General features: G+C 50.9%; 1 protein-coding gene across 9 annotated transcripts in view; it reads left to right on the forward strand.

The window, feature by feature from the left end:
• LOC130204298 (R3H domain-containing protein 1) overlaps positions 1-19,940 on the forward strand; it is a 34,095-nt gene that overhangs the window by 3,881 nt on the left and 10,274 nt on the right. For 7 of the 9 annotated variants that reach the window (XM_056430916.1, XM_056430919.1, XM_056430922.1 and 4 more), the window contains 14 exons: positions 3,652-3,813; positions 7,244-7,415; positions 12,724-12,841; positions 14,044-14,122; positions 14,539-14,598; positions 14,689-14,829; positions 14,955-15,063; positions 15,780-15,875; positions 16,162-16,187; positions 16,749-16,802; positions 17,260-17,492; positions 17,832-18,098; positions 18,483-18,598; positions 19,215-19,337. In XM_056430916.1, coding sequence (XP_056286891.1) covers positions 7,284-7,415; positions 12,724-12,841; positions 14,044-14,122; positions 14,539-14,598; positions 14,689-14,829; positions 14,955-15,063; positions 15,780-15,875; positions 16,162-16,187; positions 16,749-16,802; positions 17,260-17,492; positions 17,832-18,098; positions 18,483-18,598; positions 19,215-19,337 — 1,554 coding nt within the window. In that variant the 5' untranslated portion in view covers positions 3,652-3,813; positions 7,244-7,283. The remainder of the gene's footprint in view (positions 1-3,651; positions 3,814-7,243; positions 7,416-12,723; positions 12,842-14,043; positions 14,123-14,538; positions 14,599-14,688; positions 14,830-14,954; positions 15,064-15,779; positions 15,876-16,161; positions 16,188-16,748; positions 16,803-17,259; positions 17,493-17,831; positions 18,099-18,482; positions 18,599-19,214; positions 19,338-19,940) is intronic. The other 2 variants (XM_056430921.1, XM_056430920.1) reach the window with 2 other exon arrangements.

The raw sequence follows: 19,940 nt of genomic DNA on the forward strand, positions 1-19,940 counted from the left end.
CTCTCTCTCTCTCTCTCTCTCTCTCTCTCTCTCCCCTGTTTGTTCTGCAGGTGTTTCTTTTAAATGGACCTTTAATGAGTCTGGCAGACTTTTTTTTATTTATCTTTTGAGTTATTCCCCTCTCGTCGGGCTCCGTAGATTAAAACCGCTCGGCTTGCATGTTAGTTTTTCTGTGTTTATTGTTCCTCCCCTAATTGCCTAGATTGATATTCCCGGGAAGCTCTCCTTTGGGAAAGGCAATGGATTACCAACACACTCTGCTGTGGATTAAATGTATTAACGCCGGCTGAGGACACCTCTGCCTCCCGCGACCCGCAGGCAGAGCGAGAGGCGCCATTCGAGGCTTTGTTAATTCACTCTGAGCCATGAGAGGAAGTTCCTTTTTAAAGGCGACGGAGAACCGACGCGAGCGGCGTGTGACAGCGATATAATTTCGCGAGCTTTACACTAATCATTTTCTTCTGGTCCAATTACACAGCCCCCCTGTCGCCTCGCTTTGCAATTAAGCAGAAATGGCTAGAAAATGGGAGATTAGTCACTCAGTTTAGCCAAACGGCAAAATCAATTTCATCGCAGGCGCCAAAACCCGCATTGGAGAGCTAATGAACTGTTTATTTGATGTCTGATTTTTGCCCTGCGCCCCGTCGGTTTGACTCCCAAGTCCGTTTTTTTTTTTGGGAGGCGACAATTAATTGCATCGCCTGCAAACCCCGCGTGGCAGCGCTCTTGTTTTCCTGCGTGTTGAAATGTACAATCCTAGAGCTCGTGGTATTTGTTTCCTCCCGATCAGGAGCAGGTGAGGCGACGCTGAGCGGCGTCACCTTTTTGTCCTGGGAGTCGCTGCTTTGGTTTCCCCCGATGCTCCGTTTAGTGTTCCACATCGCCGCAGACGAGACGCCAGCTGTTTGCCGCGCCGCAGTTTCATTGAAATGTTTTTTTCTGTGATGCTCGGGCGAAAAAACCCCAAGAAGCTCATCAGCGGCGATAAAGCGAGATTCGGTTTTTCGAGGCGCGATCTGTCTGCAGATGTGGGGGCGGAGGGGGTCGGGGGGGAGAAATCAACGGCGGATTTTTCCTTCCTGATCCTTCAGAGGCTCTTGAAAGGTGACGGCTCCCCCCCCCCCTCCCTCCTGACTCATCAGCCGGAGCCGGGGATGGAGTAGCAGTTGGAGGGAGGGATTGAGGGTGCTTCACCTCCAGTCGAGCAGGTTTTTAGCTCCAGACGAGCCGATCCACGCAGGGCGGAGCGGAGGCGTGGGAGGGAAAGGTCAGCCCCTTAGCAAAAAAGAGAGAGAGGCAAGTGTGTGTGTGTGTGTGTTTGCACTTGTGTGAAGGGGGGAAAGGACAATGAGTGTGCTGGATTGTGCCAGCCTGTGTGCGTGTCATCACCAGTGGGCTTAAGACCCCCGGTGGATGATGAATGTGGCTCTTCAGTTTTTTTGGGGGGGGGGGGGATTCATTTCCATCAAGAATGTGCGTGCGGTGGGAGGATGTGCGTTGTCAATCCAATTGTGTTGGTTTTTTATTGTCTTTTGATTCGTGCCACATTTATTTCCATGTATCCTGCATTGCGCGTGTGAGAGAGAGAGAGAGAGAGAGAGAGAGAGAAGGGGGGGATAAAAGGTGGTGCGAAGGGGCGGGGCCGCTCTGAAAGACGCCCCGGGGAGCCTCTTTTAAGGTTGCTGCGCTCTGCGGCGACCGCAATACCAATGAACCACTCCCTGTTCAGCCACGGCACGGGATTCACATGCTGAGTGCGCGCCCGTGTGTGTGTGTGTGTGTGTGTATTTTTGTGTGCGTCCTACGGTGAGAAGCTGCTGAGCACCAATCGAATGTAGACGCTTCCCTGCGTCTGTCAACTTTTATTTCTGCAGTGCATTGGCATTCTCCTGCACACACACACACACACACACACACACACACACTCAGTGTGAAGTCCCGAAGCCCGCTCAGCAGCTCCGGTCATAAAACCTGGAGCGCTGGCGGCTGGACTCACGCTGTCGGAACAACTTTTTATCCTGCTTGTGAGATTGAAAGCTGATCACACAGCTCCACATGCCCTCCACCCCCCCCCCCCCCCACCTCCACCACTCCCCCCCCACCCCACAGACGCTTTGCAGACATTTAACCGGCACTTCTATTCGCGGCGGCTCAGATGTGCACAGATTTGCAGAAAGGTAACGATAAGAGGGGAGAAAAGATGGCGGCCGTCTAGAGACCGCCAAACGCGTGGCGCCAAATTACTGACGACAAACTGCGTGTACTCTGTCGTGTACTCTCCAGATGCAGGTAATTAAATAAACGACATCAACACTGATGGATGAGTCCTGCCTCGGGCCTCGCACCCGTCCATCTGCTAACGCCGGGGAGAGACACGACAGCCTGAAGGGGGCGTCGTCGTCTTCCCCCCCCTCCCCACACACACACACACACACGCACAAAATGTTCTGAACTGTCAAATGGCGGTCGTGGAACTCTTTTTAGCGTCAGGCGGTCCCGTTCGGGTCACTCGTCGCGTTGGGGCTGTGAAAAGCAACGGCGCCAATTGGCGCCGCGTGCCTCCCCACCGAGCGCCGCCTTCAATGTGCCGCAGGCTGCAAGGGGAGATTAGAAAGCGAGCAGGGATTCCACTTGACCTTTTTGGGGCTGGCAGGAGGTGGGCAGTGGCGGGGGGGGGGGGGGGGGGAGGGGGTGCCGCAGGGACTCTGGCACCCAGCGGTGCCGAGGCCCGGCTGCTGCTCCCAGCACGGAGACGCACGTTGTGGGAGGAGGGGCACGGGGAGACGATGAGAAGCCGAGGCGAGGATCAGTTGCTTCTGGGATCGCACAGCGGCGGGGAGCGACGCCTCGGGCCCTCGGTCGGTCGCTCATTTTGTTTCCTGCGGAAAAAGCCATCGGTGTAAAGTAAAGATGCCTCGACACCAGGCCGGTTGGTGAAATCGGGCCGATCCACGCAGTGAAACACGAGTCCGGGGTCGGGACCGAGACAGTCGGAGTTTGGCTTTTGCACCGCCGGTCAAGAGACGGAGCCGATGAGCGATCCATTCATGGGCTCGACGATCGTTCATCGATCATGAAAATGACTCTCGGCTCAGCCCTGATCTGATGTTCACACGGCGGCCCAACGGAGTCCAGCGATCGTGTTGCATTCCCCTCCGTGTCACAAGAGGTTGAGGGTAAATCACCACACAAAAAGACCGTTGGTGGAGAAGCCGGCATTGTTTGGCGCCCCGTTGTCGTCGGTGTTCTCCGCTCCACCGGCGTCACCCGCAGTTCAGCTGGAGGGGAATCTGCTCAAAAATAAGAGATTGTACGACTTGCCATTTCTGTGCCACCAAATGGCAGAGGATCCTTTTGAGCTCCGAGATGCCATCTCCCCCTCCGCCACTCCCTGAATTCCTAATGCTTTTTATTTATTTTTTTTGGGTGTTTTTTTTTCACGAAGGCTGGCTGGGGCGCCTCAGCCGCACTCCCATCTCCGCGCTCATCCATTATTCATGGCGCGCACAGTCCCAGAAATACACACTCAAACTTTTTTTGTGTCTCCGACACACTGATGTGTCAAGAGTTGCCGTCAGCCGCGCTCGAAAACCCTGTCGACCCCGACCTCCGACCCGGCTAACCCCGCGTGCCTCTCTCTCTCTCCCGCAGGTCAGCAGGGGGCATGAGGGCGTCGGAGGCCCCGGTTGGCGTTCAGAGCAGCTGAAGCGGACATGGCCAGAGAAGTCTCTCCAATGGCACCGGCAGGCTCGGCCTCATCGACCTCACCAGCCGCTTCCTCCTTCGCCGCAACCACCACTGGCTACGCAACAAGTACGTCTCCTTCTTACGTCTGTAGGTCCAGAAAAGTCAGTCAGGGGATGGGACTCGTTCTCTGGGGATCTCAAGGGTCCAACGGTCCGGCTTAGAGCAAATTCTAACCGAGTTTCCATCAAATCTGCGAAAGAAAACCCGAATGAATGAGCTACTGTTAATGTGAACATTATAAGTCACAGCTAGTGGCGCTAATTCTCCTGCCAGACGCCATTAAAACAAGATGATGTCATTAAAAGAGCACAACGCCAGCAACACGGCCTCCTCACATGCTTAAAGAAAGAAATGGGAGCTGTCGCATATTCTTCTATATTCAGAAATGGTTCAAGTAAAAAAAAAAATGTTTTAAGTAGCAAATAGACGTTGCCTTTCCAGTATTTTAGGAAGCAATTCAAGAATATTATCCCATAAAGATAATAAGGGGAAAAAATCATGTGTGTTTCATGATGTCAAATCTTCCTTGTGATGTGAACGTACAGCTCTGAGCTCATTAAACCGACACGGTTAAAACATGTTCATTTCCTGTTATTCTCACGTTCTCACCTGATCCTATTCCCCAAAAGCACATTGAGCATTTCCCCCACCCAAAGTACAATGGTAATAATAAAATAGTCATACAAATAATGCAGAGCCAATCAAATAATACTGGAATAAACATAAACATGCATTTAATTGAGCCTGAAGACGAGCTCTCTTTTGAGAAACAGCGATGACGTGTTTCTCAAAAGAATGCTAATAATTGGGGGGAAAACCAGCCAATCGTTACATTTCAAACTCCAATAAACTGAATCGGTTCATGTATATTCAAACTAATGGTTTGTGTTGGTGCAGTGAAGCCGGAGAGAAGCTCCTCCGCTGCTCCATTATCGCAGCACGGAAGCAAATAGCTGTCATTAGAAGGAGTGAATAATCCATAATATGACATTATGATATTACGGGAGCCTTAAATATAGATATGTGTCTGAGAAAAATACGACGATGTCCGTTTTCAGTCTCTCATAAGAGACCAATTTGCGGATCCCTTTTTCAAATTCCCAGCCGCGTTCCCTTAATGCAACGCTCGGGATCAAATGATCTGTATTACTCATGCGGCCCAAACATCGGGGATTCCTCACAGGCACGCGGCGCAATTACCGCCGCCGCGAGAGGCGAGGCGGCGCAGCCGGAATGCATCAAAGTCTGAAGGCGGATGTAGTCGGACGCGTCGGGCCCCCGTGATATAAAGACGTGCGTTGGGAGAGCGGATGATTCGGCGAGGGACAAAACGGCCATCCATCACGAGGCTCTCGGAGAGGAAAGAAATATATTTAAATGTATATATCTGTCCCAATATTGCAAATCTTCACTCGAGAGACTTCACTCATCAAAATGTCAGCGGCCGCACACTAAATATTCAAAGGCGCCGCGCGGCGCTCTGGAGCATGGAGCTGTTTTGCCTTCCCCGAATGTAAAAATAATGTAAAGCAGCAGCAGCCGGCGCCGCTTTTGTCAAACCCTCTGACGGGTCATTGAGATTCAACGTCTCCGCTCTCGGCTCTCCGGTCGCCCGGCTGCTCGTTCGGCTCGACCCTCGCCGCGGCAGAGGAGCGGCCCGGGCCGCAAGTCAATTACTCCCACGCAGAGGAAATGTGGAACCGCTCACCGTCTCGGCCCCTTTGGGACGGAGGTAAACAATCACTACCTCGCCCCGGACGGGGAGGGGGTGCCGATCAATGCCCCCCCCGCACACACACACACACACACACACACCCCGCTGATTGCACCAAGTGCCGAGTTGGTGCTGCCGTGTGCGTTTTTCCTCGTTTTTGATGCGGGTTCGATGAGGCCGTTTCTAATTAAGCTATTAATCATCGCGCTCGTGTAGCAGATGTCGGCCCCTCCCCCTCTGCGTGTCTGCGCCAGTGTTTTCGCTGCGTGGGGGACTGCATAATGAGGCCACGTCGGCAGGATGTACTCGCACCGCGACTTCAACATCGGTTTCCCGCAGCTGGCCATAGATGCAAAGTTGCTATTGTTGATTCTTTTTTTTTTATGTTCGGTAATTAATTCTTTTTTTTCACCCCGCCAAATGAACCTCCCCAAGATGCCTTTTTAAATAAACGTCGCCTTTTTCGACGTCAATCAAATACAAACACACTTTTTTAATAATATACCTTTTATATATTTAAAAATGTAGGCTAACTACTACCAAAAAAAAAAATGTTGGGGTCAGTTGACCTTTTTGACCCTCCCCGTCTCCTTCGAACTCTTCCACACATCGATGTCAAAGGTTTATTATTTTGAGCCGAGGCCGACGCTGCAAACCGAAGCTGTTGCATCTCAATGGACACAAACCCCGCCCCCCCGCTGTGTCTTGTCCAATCGCGTCCATTGTCTGCAACTGAGCAGCTGCAGAGCTGTGAGACGGCACCGACGGCGAGGGGTGACTGATGATCACCGGCTGCGTCGGTGACACCGCCCCGCCCCCCGCCCCGCCGCCGACTCCATAGATCTTCCTCGCGGCGCTCCCCGAGTTTCCACGCCGCTCGTAGAGCCGTCGGGGGAAGTCGCCGGTCGCACCTGTACGGCTCTTAAACGTCCGCGGTGAAGACATTAGTCACTCCGTGGGAAATGAACATCTGCACGCGTGCTGCAAATCCCCCAGTTATGGCTGCTGCTGTACTGCGCTTTTCAAAATAAAACCCGCGAGAAAAAACGATATGGAGCGCGGCGTGAACAAAGAGCAGGCGCTGCGCTGGGGGCGGGACTTAATGACGCAGCTTGAACAAGTAAGTTTGATTTATTACTTTATGGAAGAATAGAGTATTCAAGTTTGTTTATTTTTACTTTCATGGACCGTAATAATAATTAGTCATTGTAACACACCTCGTCTATTTACACTATATCTTTTTAGTGTAGGCCTGTGTTTTCATATTTATTGATTACGGTGTTCCTACTTTACATTATCCATAATTATTGTTGAACTGTTTCTCTTACGCAGTGTGAAATAAGAAGGGTGAAGACTGGAGGCCTCACAACCGTTGGACACACTGGATTCTCTGTTATTTTTCTGTCAAAATAAAAATATTTTTTTTATATTTGGTCGTCTGTTTCTTTTGTCAATGAAAATAAAAGACATTTTGGTCCCAAAAATAATTTGTAATCAGATTTTGTTTGTTTTTTGTTGACATCGCATTGACACGCACGCGAACTCTGAACTCATTTTTTTTCAAAGAATCCTGACCAATATATTTACAAATTATGAAATTAGTCATAGAGTGATAAACCTTCCACTGCGTACATCTTTACCCACGTGTTCATTTGAATACCTTTTACGAGCTCATCTCTAATTGCGACCGCTCGATTGTCTCAAAACAAGATATATATCTCACGGTTGTGCCGTGTGCGGTTCTCCTGTAAACCGTCCCTCCATCTCTCCCGTCTCCTGCAGGTTCTCTGTGTTCTCCAGCCTCTCCCAGTAACACTTTGCAATGAGAATGTCCGACACGGTCGACACTGAAACGATGAAAGTTTCCGAAGCCGCCGACGCCGCGGTGCCGACGGCGAGGGATGACGCCGCCGACCAGAGACAGAGCGGCGGGGACGACAAGAGCGACGCACAGGTAAAGAACCGGCGGGGGGCGTGGGTGTCGATGATCTTCCGAGCGTTACCGTAGAGACGGAGACTCTCTCTCTCCTCTCGCCTCTCTCTTTCCAAATGAAAATTCAGTAACTCGTCCCAGGGGACCTCCTGTCACCGGCGGCGTTCAAGGCAGATTTTTTTTTTTTTTTTCTCGGCAGCTTCGGTGTGACAAATTATTCCGGAACAAGTATCATGTGCACAGACTGCAATAACGACGTGGGGCTTCGGCTGCGAGGTCGGCCGCTACTGGAGCTTTTTTTTTCCACTAGTGAATCTCATTTGTCCTCCACGGGAGACGGTAGAGTCTACGGGGGATTCGGGGCGGCTGAGATCACTTTCAAATAAACGGCTAATTAATTAGGTCTCTTGTCATTGGGCTTTGGGACCAGCGGGGAATGTGCACTCCTCAGTTTGCCCTCCGAAGGGAGACGGGACGAAAGAAAAGGAAAATGGATTTTGGCCGCGGCCTTAAAAATAGTGTTCAGGCCGATGTGACCTCGTGGTCAGAAGGGAAGGGAGTCAGATAATCTGGGAGGGAGGGGGATGAAGGAGAGGAGGAAGGTGAGAAATCGTACAAGGAAGGAAGGAAGGTAGGAAGGAAGGAAGGTAGGTAGGTTGGTTCAAATGGAGCATGAAGGTGGAAGTCAGGGTCATCTCAAAGGTGCATCCAGACGGGGCAGACGAGGAACTTAAAGTTCTCCTGGTGGAAATATGAAGTGGACTTCATAAGCAGTAAAACGCACCGTTGCTCAATTCCATTCTTTTGGGCGTGTTGCTGCTCCAGCCGTACCCGTTCTGGTCTGACCGGTAGATTAACGGGGGCTCATGGTGGCAGCTCTACTGAGTGGACTTTATGACACCCGTGCTGCTGCGATGTGGCCTGTAGGAGAACATGCACTCAAACCTACAGCCAGCTGCCTCTTAGCTTAGCGTAGCAACGCTTAGCTTAGCATAAGGCCTGGAAGAAATGAGAGGTGTGCCGGTCTTTGATTATTTGAAGCAACTTGAGGCGATCTTGGGAAAAGAAGTCACCAGGCATCGCCCCCTTTTTTTAAATACAACAAATAAAAGAAGCTTTTCATGACGACGACATGAATAGATTTGAACCTAGCGGTTGAAATGAGTGTTTTTAGTCGTCACACCATCAAGCCGCTCCTTTCCTCAGCTCTTCTCCCTTTGCACATCGCACCTTTTAAAACCAACCTCTCCCCCCCCTCACCTTTCTCCGTGACCTCTCCCAATGCAGAACGTGATCTCGCCACTTCCTCCTCCTGCTTATGTCCCTCCCGACCCCCCAAAAACTCGTTTTCCGCGGTCACACTGGGATACGCCGAAGAGACGCCCCGTCCCCCTGACCTTCTGCGCTCATCATTTTTCAGCAAAGCTAAATTCATCACTGAGTGTAAGGGCACCGGTTAAATGCCTGAAATGTTCAGTAATGGAGGAGGAAAGACACCGGGGGAGGGGGAGGGGGCGGTGTAACGTAGAAGAGCATTCCGACAGGGAATGAGAGAGAGAGAACCGGGTGACTTTGTCACCATCTGCCTCCAGCTCCCCAGCTCCTGTCCTCTGCGGCGGGACAGGTGGTTGGTAGCCGGCCTACTTCTGCTGACTTCAGCTCTTTCCCGTTCCCCTTCACTGCCCCCCCCCCCCCCTTTCCCCATATCCTTTATCTCCTGCCGGCATTGTTCGTATCCCCACCGGCCACGCGCCGCTCAATTAGCTGGTGTAGCGGTGCGCTCACTGTCCCAGTCCCCTCCCCCCTCCCTCCTCCTCCCTCCATCCATATTACCTGATATAGAAAAAGGGGCGCGGCAGGTCACGGACGCTGGAGATCTGGCGGCAATGGACCATTTTTCGAGGTGTTATTTGGCCGGCGAGCTCAACGAGGGAGGGGAGGGGTTGTCCTTTAAGATTTCAGAGGACAGGTCTGAAGGACAGAGCTGTGTGTGTGTGTGTGTGTGTGTGTGTGCAGCCGCGTTGGTACCATATGCTCTGCTAGATGAAAGTGTGCTCCCGAAAAAACGTCAAAATGCTCAACTTGAGGATTTCATCAATGCGAACGCAAGTGAAACATTCATGAAAACCTTCTTCAGGAGGTTTCTTGTCGTCTCTTATTACATTTATTCTTTGCTGCTGGTTTGAATTTGTTTTGCTCTTTTGGTTTTTTTTAAGGAGCAAGTCGCGCACGCATGCAAAAAATGTATGCCGGTCATATTTAATTCAATCTTAGCCACTTTTATTTTTTCGAAGTAACAGTCATGTGTTCCCGAACCAAACTTCTGTGGTTTGTTTGATTCCCCCCTCCCCCCATGGACAGCCCGTGAAGTACTCTAAGGTACGGTACTCTTCGACGTGCATGATGTGTGAGGATGCTCCGCCCCGTGTGATGTGCACTTTGGATGTGCGTTGTGCGCTGGAAGTTGTACCCGTGTTTCCTGTCAAGTGGTTTTAAGCCGAGCTGCCGTTCCTGTGGTGTGAATCCGGAATGAAATAGTCGTGTCCTGTGTGCTTGCCTGCATCGATGTTCCCGGAGGAAAAAAATAAACCACGGCTTTGGGTTTATGTGAGAGTGCTTACTCCATTTCTTCATTTAAAAAAAAAATCATTGTTATGATGAAGTTTTCTGCAGCCACCTGGTTTACAATCATTTCAGCCGTCAGTCACGCCAGAAAATATTTTTGTCAGCTAAACTGTGAAATATTGAAACCGTATGAATTGCCTGCAAGAATCGATCGTGCTCGCCGGCTGTGACTTGTTTTTACTCTCGGCCTGTCACTGTGATATTGATTCAATCGTGCGTGCGTGCGCGCGTGTGATTGTGTGTGCGCATGGTTTTAACTGTGCCCACTTACCTGCACCCCCCCCCACCCTCCCCCTTAGTCCAACACCAGGCTAAAGCTCGTGCGGAGCCTGGCGGTGTGTGAAGAGTCCTTTCCTTACCCAATCCCTGAGCCTTCAGCAGCACCTCAGGTAACCGTCTCCCAACAACCCGAAGTGTGTTCTCGTGAGGGCTGGAGAAAGTCAAACTACGACGGCGTATAATATACCTCCTCAGTACATAAACATTACCCTGAACCCGGCTTGCAGGTTTCTCCTCACTCGCTTTTCTACCAGGCGGCAACCTCTGTTGCATTCTCTCTAATGGCCACCAGGGGGCAATTTCTCTGGTTGTATGAAAAGTCTACAAAATAATGACCTCTCTCTTGATTTATTTAGGTCTCAAAGTGTTCTCCAATACAGCGTGATGTTCATTTAGTAAATGACGGTCCAGTGAGAGTCAAAGAGACCATGAAGCGGAGTGTGCTTTAGGGCGGGGCTACGAGGTGATTGACAGGTGATATCTCAACTTCCGCTCATCGCCGCCGGGCTCCGAGCCCACACGCGTGGCGCCGGAGCGCTGACCGGAGATCAGCCCTTGCATCCCAGCTCATTACAGCCGGCAGACCTCCGGTGCTCGATTAGCGGCCTTCGTCTGACAGCTGTGATGAAATACCCGCCGCTCCACCCGAACGTCACATCATCAAAGTGCGCAGCCGGCCGCCAGTTTTGCTAAATCAACTCTTCCTTTATGTTCCCTCCCTCCGGGGGAGCGTTCTCCATTACATGCCACTCTGCACAGCTCCTGGCGCCCGCTCACACACGCACGTGTGCGTTCGATCCAGGTGTTTCAGCCAGTCAGCAGAGGGCGGGTTCTTCTATTCCCACCGCAGTCCCGCATCGCCTGCGCTCGCACGGCGGCCCGTATTACCGCCATCAATCATGTCGGGGAAATTACAATTTCCGCACGTCAGCGACGGAGGAGCTGTGGAGCGCTCTAATTGAATACTCTCGATATTTCCTCCCCGGGCCCCGCCCCCGCTCCCCTTATTGGGCGAGACGCATTCTGCGGCAAACTAACCTGGAGGGGCGCGGTAAAGCGATAAAGGGGAGGGGCGCCGCGTTTGAGCCGCTGACGGTTTCCCCGCTGTTTGCGTCCGTGTCTCTTGATGTCAGAACAAAAGGCCGCACGGATCCAAAGAGCCAGAGGCACTCGTCCCCCGCGCCGCACGCCGGCTGTCAACTTCAATCAACGGCCGACAGTCGCGCGCACCGCGCCCCTCGTTTTCTTTTCTCTTTTCGGAGGTTTTGTTTTGTTGCGGGACTGACAGCGCGTTCATTACGCATTCGTCTTCCTGCCGCTTTCCCTTTATCTCGCGGTAAATGGGTGTCGGGGAACAAACGAGGCAGCGAGCAACAGCTGCACATCAAGCGGGCGGCGAGGCTGGCATTGAGGCGCAAAACATCCCCGCTTCGTGCCAGGGGAACAAATAGACAATCCTTTTGCTTTTTCCGCACACACACATGAACTGGCTGTCACAGACAGTCCTCAACGTGTGTTTTTTTTTTCTCCCGCTCTCGCTGAGGCAATTAGTCAGCCGCGTTCCTCGTTAGCATTTTACATTTCCACATATATGGAACGAAGAGAGAACGCGGCGTCTCATTATCTTGCTGCGCAGCTGCTACGGGGATCGAACTCGTGACCTTTTCTCTCTTTTAATTCCTGGTCTATGCGCCGCTCTCCCGCCACCAGGTTACCCTCGTCTCTCCTTCATTCATTCGTTTCCCTCACACACACACACACACCCTCTCTCTGATTTCGCCCTCCCAGAGTTGTGTGTTTAATCCACTTTGCGGCGAGCGCTAGCAAAACCCCGGCTCCTCTCTCCAGCTTTCCTTTCAGCCTTTTGTCGGATCGGCTGAAAAGCAAATCAGATACCGTTCGAGTGTGTGTGTGCGTGTGTGTGTGAAGAGGAAGACTGGGGTAAATCAAGGCCATTTTTAATAGATCTCACCAGAATATCTTCCATTCAGATTTGCAGCAGAGTCGATTTATTTTTTCTTTTCTCTCCGGTCAGAAGGACGGTAACATATTAACTCTTTTTACGGAATCAATTGTGCCGTGTTTTATTCAGGTGGTTTTATTTTATATTATAATATATATATATATATATATATATATATATATATATTATGTAAACCCATTTATTCTGCCATTTGGGATTTGGAATTTCTGGGTTTGGAGGAAACCAGGTGAGTTTTATTTAATTTAATTTTGCCCAGAACCTCCAGGCAAATGAAACGGCCTCCCGTTCAGTGCTCCGCGTCCGTTCTCCGATCAGATTACACTCGGGTCGCATTTAGGATTCAAATCTCAGCATTTTGTTAAAGACCCCGGCGCGATTTGTTTTCACCCGCACATCGTCCCCGTTCCTCTTCTCAACCTGAGTTTCTTTCTCTGCCACCAGGATGGATTCCTCCCCTCTGGGAAGGAAGAGCGAGCGGCGCAGGACCAAGTGGAGAAAGAGGACGGCTGCGACAAGGCGGACAAGCCGGAGAAGACGCAGAGGAAGATGCTGTCGAGAGGTGAGAAATGTTCTTCAGACGGTCTCCGCGGATTTTTTCATTGATTTTTTTGTTGCCGCTCTCTGTCATCGCCACCTCCTCTTCTTCTTCCTCTTCTTCCTCATACACATTTTTATGGATTTCAAGGTTTGGAAAGAAGACGTGAGCAGACTGCTGTCACGGGAGCAGACATTTTCCCATTAGCACCTCCAGCTTTTCTTTACATCATGAACACCTGGGGCCTCATTTATAAACATTGCTTACCCTGTAAAAGAAGCATGTGCTTTTCCCCCTCCCAAAAAATAGAAATCAGAACCTCTTCATAGAATAATTATAAATATATATAATTATATATATTATTTTATATATATATATATTATATATGATTATTATATACATATTATATATGATTATTATATATATATATGATAATTTATATATATAATTATGATATATCTATTATATATATATACATCCTGTATAAATATATTATATGTATGTATTTATATATATTATTGGTTACGTGTGTCGCTTAAAATGAAGCCAGAGGCGTTGATGATCACACAATCCTTGTCACTTCATATCCTTCTTATAATTCTATGTTTTACCATCGCGACACGGCGCCCTCGGGTTTGTCCGAAAGCGCTCGCGCATTCGAGATGATATCTCATTATGAGCCGATAATTGCCGTGATTCAGTTAATTGCAACGAGGCTCAAGGTGTTAAGCAATTATCCGGATTCCCACTGGCGCGTAAAAAGTTGTCCGCCTCCCCTCGGTGGAGAGACGCCGCTGATGACGCAGCTGCCAATTATAGCCTCCAGACACACCCGGCCGTCCCCGGGCTACAGGGACTTTATCTTCTTCTTCTTCTCTGGTGTCAACGTCGTTACCCGACCACTTCCTCATTTCTTAAATGGTTCCGCTGGCAGAGCTCAATGCTGCTGATACACGCTGCCAGATAAAAAAATAAAATTCCCATATTGGTCCCACCAATAAGAACCACCGAATAGCGATGTCACTTTTCCTTCTTTTTTTCTCACAAAGAGTCGAATGACAAGCTGATTGATTATTGGCAACGGCCGTTTTATGAACTGATCATCCTTCATTAGCGGCGTTAACGGGCCGGATCGTATTATTGTAATCATCAGTCGTATGATTGACATTATACTCGGGACATGTTGAGGGTGGAATCTCTGAACGGCGCCTGTGTCTCCCGGTTAGATTCCAGTCAAGACTACACCGACTCCACTGGCATCGACCTCCACGAGTTCCTGGTCAACACGCTGAAGGGCAACCCCAGGTACGCTCCCCCTCAGGGGGTCCTGGTCCGGGCCTGCTGGTCTACGCTGGGGCGGGTCGTGCTTTGTTCAGCGCTTCATCGTCTAGCTATTACATGATTTATTGATCGCGGCGTTTCTTCAGGTTAACGATGCTGTTTTGACAGGTAACATTATGATTAGATCGTGAAGACGTTCATAAAACACTCGACTGAGCCTGAACGGCCTCGGCAGTAAAAAGAGAGGAAAATATCAATTCCCAATCCCACAATTGTACGCAACATCCTTTTGCGTTGCCACGGTAACATGCTAAATAGCTTTCTAGCTCCAGTATTCCCCAACAATGAAGACGCATAGATTAATTTAATTGCGCTTGTCATGAACACAATGTGTGCACTTCAGATGCTCAACGATCTCCATGTGTCATTCCTCTATTTAGGGATCGAATCATGCTGCTGAAGTTGGAACAGGACATCTTGGACTTCATCAGCAATAATGAGTAAGACACGTTCAGACATCAATCATCGGGCGTTCAACCCCCCTGAACAACAGACTTCTCCAGTCACCCCGTCGGTGTGTCTCCCTGCAGAAGCCACAAGAGGAAGTTCCCGCCCATGACGTCCTACCACCGGATGCTGCTCCACCGCGTGGCCGCCTACTTCGGCATGGACCACAACGTGGACCCCAGCGGGAAGTCGGTGGTGATCAACAAGACCGGCAACACCAGGATGTGAGTCGACGGCCCGGCACCGACCCCACCGCTCGCTGCTGGCTGACATGTGGCGCTGTCAGCATCGGCCTCAACACATGTGAATCCCCTCTCACTCTCTCTCTCTCTCCCCCCCTCACCGACAGACCCGATCAGAAGTTCTCAGAGCACATCAAGGACGACAGGACGGACGACTTTCAGAAACGCTACATTCTCAAACGAGACAACTCCAGCTTTGATCGCGACGTCAGCTCGGTAGGTGCTTTCTTCTTCTTCCCCCCTCCTTCTCCTTTTTTTCTTCCTTTTTTCTTCTTCCTCCCTCCTCCCCCCCACCCCTCCTCCTCCTTCTTCCTCAACTCTTCTTCTTCCTCTTCTTTTTTGTTTTCCTTATTCTTCCCCCCTCCTTCTCCTTCTTCCTCCCCCTTCTTCTTCCTCCCTTATTCTATGCCCCTCCTTCTCCTCCCCCTTCTTCTTCTTCCTCCCTTCTTCTCCCCCCTCCTTCTTTTTTTTCTTTCTTCCTCCATTATTCTTCCTCCTCCCCCCCCACCCCTCCTTCTTCCTCTTCTTTTTTGTTTTCCTTATTCTTCCCCCCTCCTTCTCCTTCTTCTTCTTCCTCCCTTATTCTCTGCCCCTTCTTCTTCTTCCTCCCTTCTTCTCCCCCCCCCCTCCTTCTTTTTTTTCTTTCTTCCTCCATTCTTCTTCCTCCCTCCTTCTCCCCCCTCCTTCTCCTTTCTCCCTTCTTCTTCCCCCCTCCTTCTGCTTCTTCTTCCTCCCCCTGTCTTCTTCTTCTTCCCTCCCTCATCCTCCTCCTCCTCATGTGTGAATGTGTGTGAGTGTTGTTGTTTTTTCTTCACCAAGCTGTCACTTTCCTTTGTGACTTGTTCGTAAGAGGGGGACAATCTGGCGTCCCTGACATAGCTCTGTGTGTGTGTGTGCATGTGTGTGTTTGCATGTGTGTGTGTCCTCGCCAGATTCGAATGCGTTTGAAAGCTGACAAGAGGAGCAAATCGATGGAGGAGAGGGAGGAGGAGTACCAGCGAGTCAGAGAAAGGATATTCGCACATGATGTGAGAGTTTGTGATGGCGGGGGCGGGGCATGGCGGGGGCGGGGCATGTTGTGGCGTCTCTATTCATGTGCAAATTCACTCGCATTCCTTGCTACCAATTAGCCGCCGCTGGATTTATGAATTTCCTTTCCTCTGCCGTGGAGCCAAATCTATTAAGTCCACGTGTAAGAGGAGAGCGGCGAGGGCGTCCATGTTTCACGAGCATTGAGAGATGGACGGCGTGGAGAGGACAGCGCACCCACGAGAACGAACTGAACTGACTGTGATTCTTCTTTCCCGCCCACAGGGAGACCACTTCATCCTAGATAGGAGGTAAGTGGTGACATCACTTGACCGCATGCCTTAGCTCCGCCTCGCTTTGACTCATTTTGTTTCCCAAGAAAGGCTCCGTCCAATAAGGGTGAAGGATTGTCAGTTAATTGGCCAATAAGATTCTTTTAAAGGGTAGCGAGAGCTCTTCAGATGGCTTCTCCTTTTGAAATGACCTTCCATTATCTTTATACTTCCCCTTCATCCCTCCATCCCGCCATGCCTCCCTGAATCCGCTCCGACCTGTTCTTTTTCTAAAATGGAGGATCTCTCCTTCTGCCAGCGCCTGTTCTCTCTCCTGTAACACCTCTCTCTCTTCTCTATCTCTCTCTTTCTCTCTCCTGTAACACCTCTCTCTCTATCTCCCTTTCTGTCTCTCCTGTAACACCTCTATTTCTCTCTCTTTCTCTTTCTTTCACTCTCTCTCTCTTTCTTTCACTCTCTCTCTCTCTTTCTTTCACTCTTTCTCTTTTTCTATCCATCTCTTTCTGTCTCCTGTAACACCCCTCTCTCTCTTTCTCCCTCCCTCCTGTAACACCTCTCTCTCTCTCTCCTTCCCCTCAGCGCTCAGGATGAAGGCGCATGCATGAGCACCCAACAGCGGCGTCAAATGTTCAGGTAGGTTCTCCCCCCACACACACACACACACACACACACACACTCGTCACACATCACTCACCTCGCTCTTTGAGTCGCCTGCACTATAATCGGCTCGCTTAGGAGCAGGAGTGCTGATCTGAGGATTTCTTGAAATTTGTTCCTGCCTCGGGGGTGGGGGGGGGGGGGGATATACTGGCCGTGTGGGGACGGCCTGTTCAGGTAAAATAGTGTCTGGCGTCCGTTAGCTCACGTCAAATGTAGTTTTTCAGATAAAAAGATGATTGGATTTTAGAGCTGAGTCAGCGATTGATTATCAAATTAAGCAAAAAATGCCAGAAGAAAATAAATCTAAACTGAATGTCTTTATTCTATGTTTATGGATATTTTGACAATAAATGGACCAAAAGATTGTGTCCTGGGAAAGATCGGTGATCTACATTCTAGATCTGCCGTTGATGATTTAAACTCCCTCCAGGCTCCGGGCCGGCCGGTCGGGCGCCAGCCGGCAGAGCAGCTCGGAGACGGAGACGCTGCCGCGGCACGGCGAGCCGCGGCCGTGGAGCAGCACCGACAGCTCGGACAGCTCCAACCGGCTCGCCCCGCGGCCCCCCATCACCAAGGCCAGCAGCTTCAGCGGCATCTCCCCCTGCCTGGTGCGGGGCGACAGCACGGCCAGCAGCAAGAGCACCGGGAGGCTCTCCAAGACGGGCAAGTCTGGCGTTCTTTACTTCCTGCCAATGTCCCGCTGTGTTTATCTCTCCACGCAGAGCGAGCAGCCGGCGTCCGTGTACTTTCCCTGAGTACTCCCTTTTTCCTTGCACTTCCTTTTTAAGAACAGAAATGCTGTGCTTTCTCCTCCCGCTGATTATACGAGGAGAGCGTGGAAAAGTAATTTCTCCATAAGCGGTTGCATCTGGAGACCAGAATGCATTGCACCCGCGCGAGAGAGAGAGAGAGAGACGATGGTGCGGGCGCTCCTCCTCTCGACTCATAAAGCGCGTGGCGAGCGGGTGTTGACGTCGTTGTTCCGCCTCCTCCCCCCTCAAGGCTCCGAATCGTGCAGCAGCGTCGGCTCCTCGTCCAGCTCGCTGTCCCGTCCCCAGCTGCCCCTCGCGGTCTCGGCGCCGTCCTGGTCCAGCATCCCCAGCGCGCCTCTGATCCACCCGGCCGCCGACGCCAGGGGCTCCGGGCACCCCGAGATGGTCAAGAGCGTCCCGCCGCAGCCCCCGCCGCCCGCCGCCGCCGGCTATTACGTGTTGCCGCTGGAGGCCTCGGGGATCCCGCCCGGCAGCGTGCTGGTCAACCCGCACACAGGTGGGTGACGGACTCCATTTCACGGCAATTCAAACAGTCCCACCACGGCACGGGATACGTTTCTTGTAATTTCCTGGTTTTCCCCCCGTGAATTATTAATGAGCCGGCCGACATACGCGTTGGCGCCGGGCCGCCCGCGGTTTGTCCGTCAAAGTGAGCGTCCGCTCCAAAGCCTGCTGGTCAAAATGCACCAACAGATGGAGGAAACCTGTAAATATTCATCGCGAGCCAGTTGTCGACTTTTGAGCCACGAACTTCAAGCGCTGCCAAGGTTGTCGCTCCCCCAGCTGCCCCCCCCCCCTCCCCCAATAGCAGAATTTGAGTATTCCCCTTTTTTTTGTTTGACGATGGATTGTTTTGTCTCCCATGATTTTAATTGTTCAGGCAAGCCTTTCATCCACCCCGATGGCAGCGCCGTGGTTTACAACCCGGCTGGCAGGAGCCCACAGCAGGGCAAGACCCCGACGCAGCAGCAGCCGGCCAACCACCTCCACTCACAGGTCAGTGGGCGGGGCCAACCTTCCTTTCTCGTTCCTCCTTCTACTTAAACTCACGTGAAGTGTTTGTTTTTTCTTCTAACTTCCTGTAACCCTCACTAACTCACTGTGTTGAAATGGGAGCTGAGCGTCGGATGCCAGGAGGTTAACCCCTCGCACCAATAGCGATCGTTCACTGATTGCTTAGCAACTGGAAGTAATGTAGTTGGGATGTTTGGGAAGCGGGGTGGTGTGAGGTACTTCTGCCATCTGCGCTCTCTTCCAGACTTCACAAACTTAAACATTAGAAACACCAAAGCCCTGCAGTCACAGTAGCAAAAGGAGTCATAAAGAGGGCATAGAGGATATGAAGGAGTCATAAAGAGGGCATAGAGGACATGAAGGAGTCATAAAGAGGGCATAGAGGACATGAAGGCCTTCTCTTCCTCATCCAAAAGGGCCATTTTACCACGAATAAGTACCTCATACCACTTCAGTAAATCTAACTGTCCCTGATGCTTTTTTAAAGATACTTTACTCTTCAGTGGCTGTAACTTTATAAGTGAAGACCTCGACGGTCAGTTGAGCCTCACCAGTGTCCATCTCTCTTCCTTCCTTCCTTACTCCCTCCCTCCCTCAGCCGATCTGTCCTCCTCTCCAGCTGTCCTCTGAGCCCGTTAACCACTCGCCGGTCTCGTATCCTCTTCCTCCTCTTCCTCCTCCTCAGTTCCTGCCCGTCTGTCCTAACCAACAGTACACTGTGGTACAGAACTCCTTTCTTCCGTTTAATGATGCTCTATAAAAGTGTATTATTTGCTTGCCAAAGTCATCTTTGCTCTGTGTTAAGTTGAATATTTGGCCGGAGCTCTCTCTGCGTGTGTCACTGGAGGTTTGGCTCAACGGTCTTATGAAAGGTTTCTAGAATCGAGCATTAATTCACCGTCTCGAACTTCAAAGCACACCTCTTCTTATTCCTCCGTTAAACTATTCAGTGGCTGTTCCTCGTCGGAAGAGGTGTCTCTGAATCCAGCCGGAGCCGGTGCCCACTTATATAGATCACGCATTCGCTTGACCTCATTTTTGACCTGGTTTAACTGGAAGGCGTGCCTCTGCAACTTATTTCGCCCGTGGAACGCTCCATAAATATTTAATTCATCGCCAGATGTTGGCGCTGGATGAAAACACCACTGTTTTCCAACAACATGTCAGATGCGGTGCAGATAAATATCTCTCTTTGGACTCGCGTCCGATTTAGACTCCCTGCGTTTGTTTAAGCCTCCAAGTGAAAGTCAATGCCCCCCCCCCCCCCCCGGCGTATTGATCGTTGTTCTGAGCATCTTTAACGATGAAGACGTCCCTTAACTCT

This window comes from Pseudoliparis swirei, chromosome 14 (assembly GCF_029220125.1).
Source record: "Pseudoliparis swirei isolate HS2019 ecotype Mariana Trench chromosome 14, NWPU_hadal_v1, whole genome shotgun sequence".
Classification (NCBI taxonomy): Eukaryota; Metazoa; Chordata; class Actinopteri; order Perciformes; family Liparidae; genus Pseudoliparis; species Pseudoliparis swirei.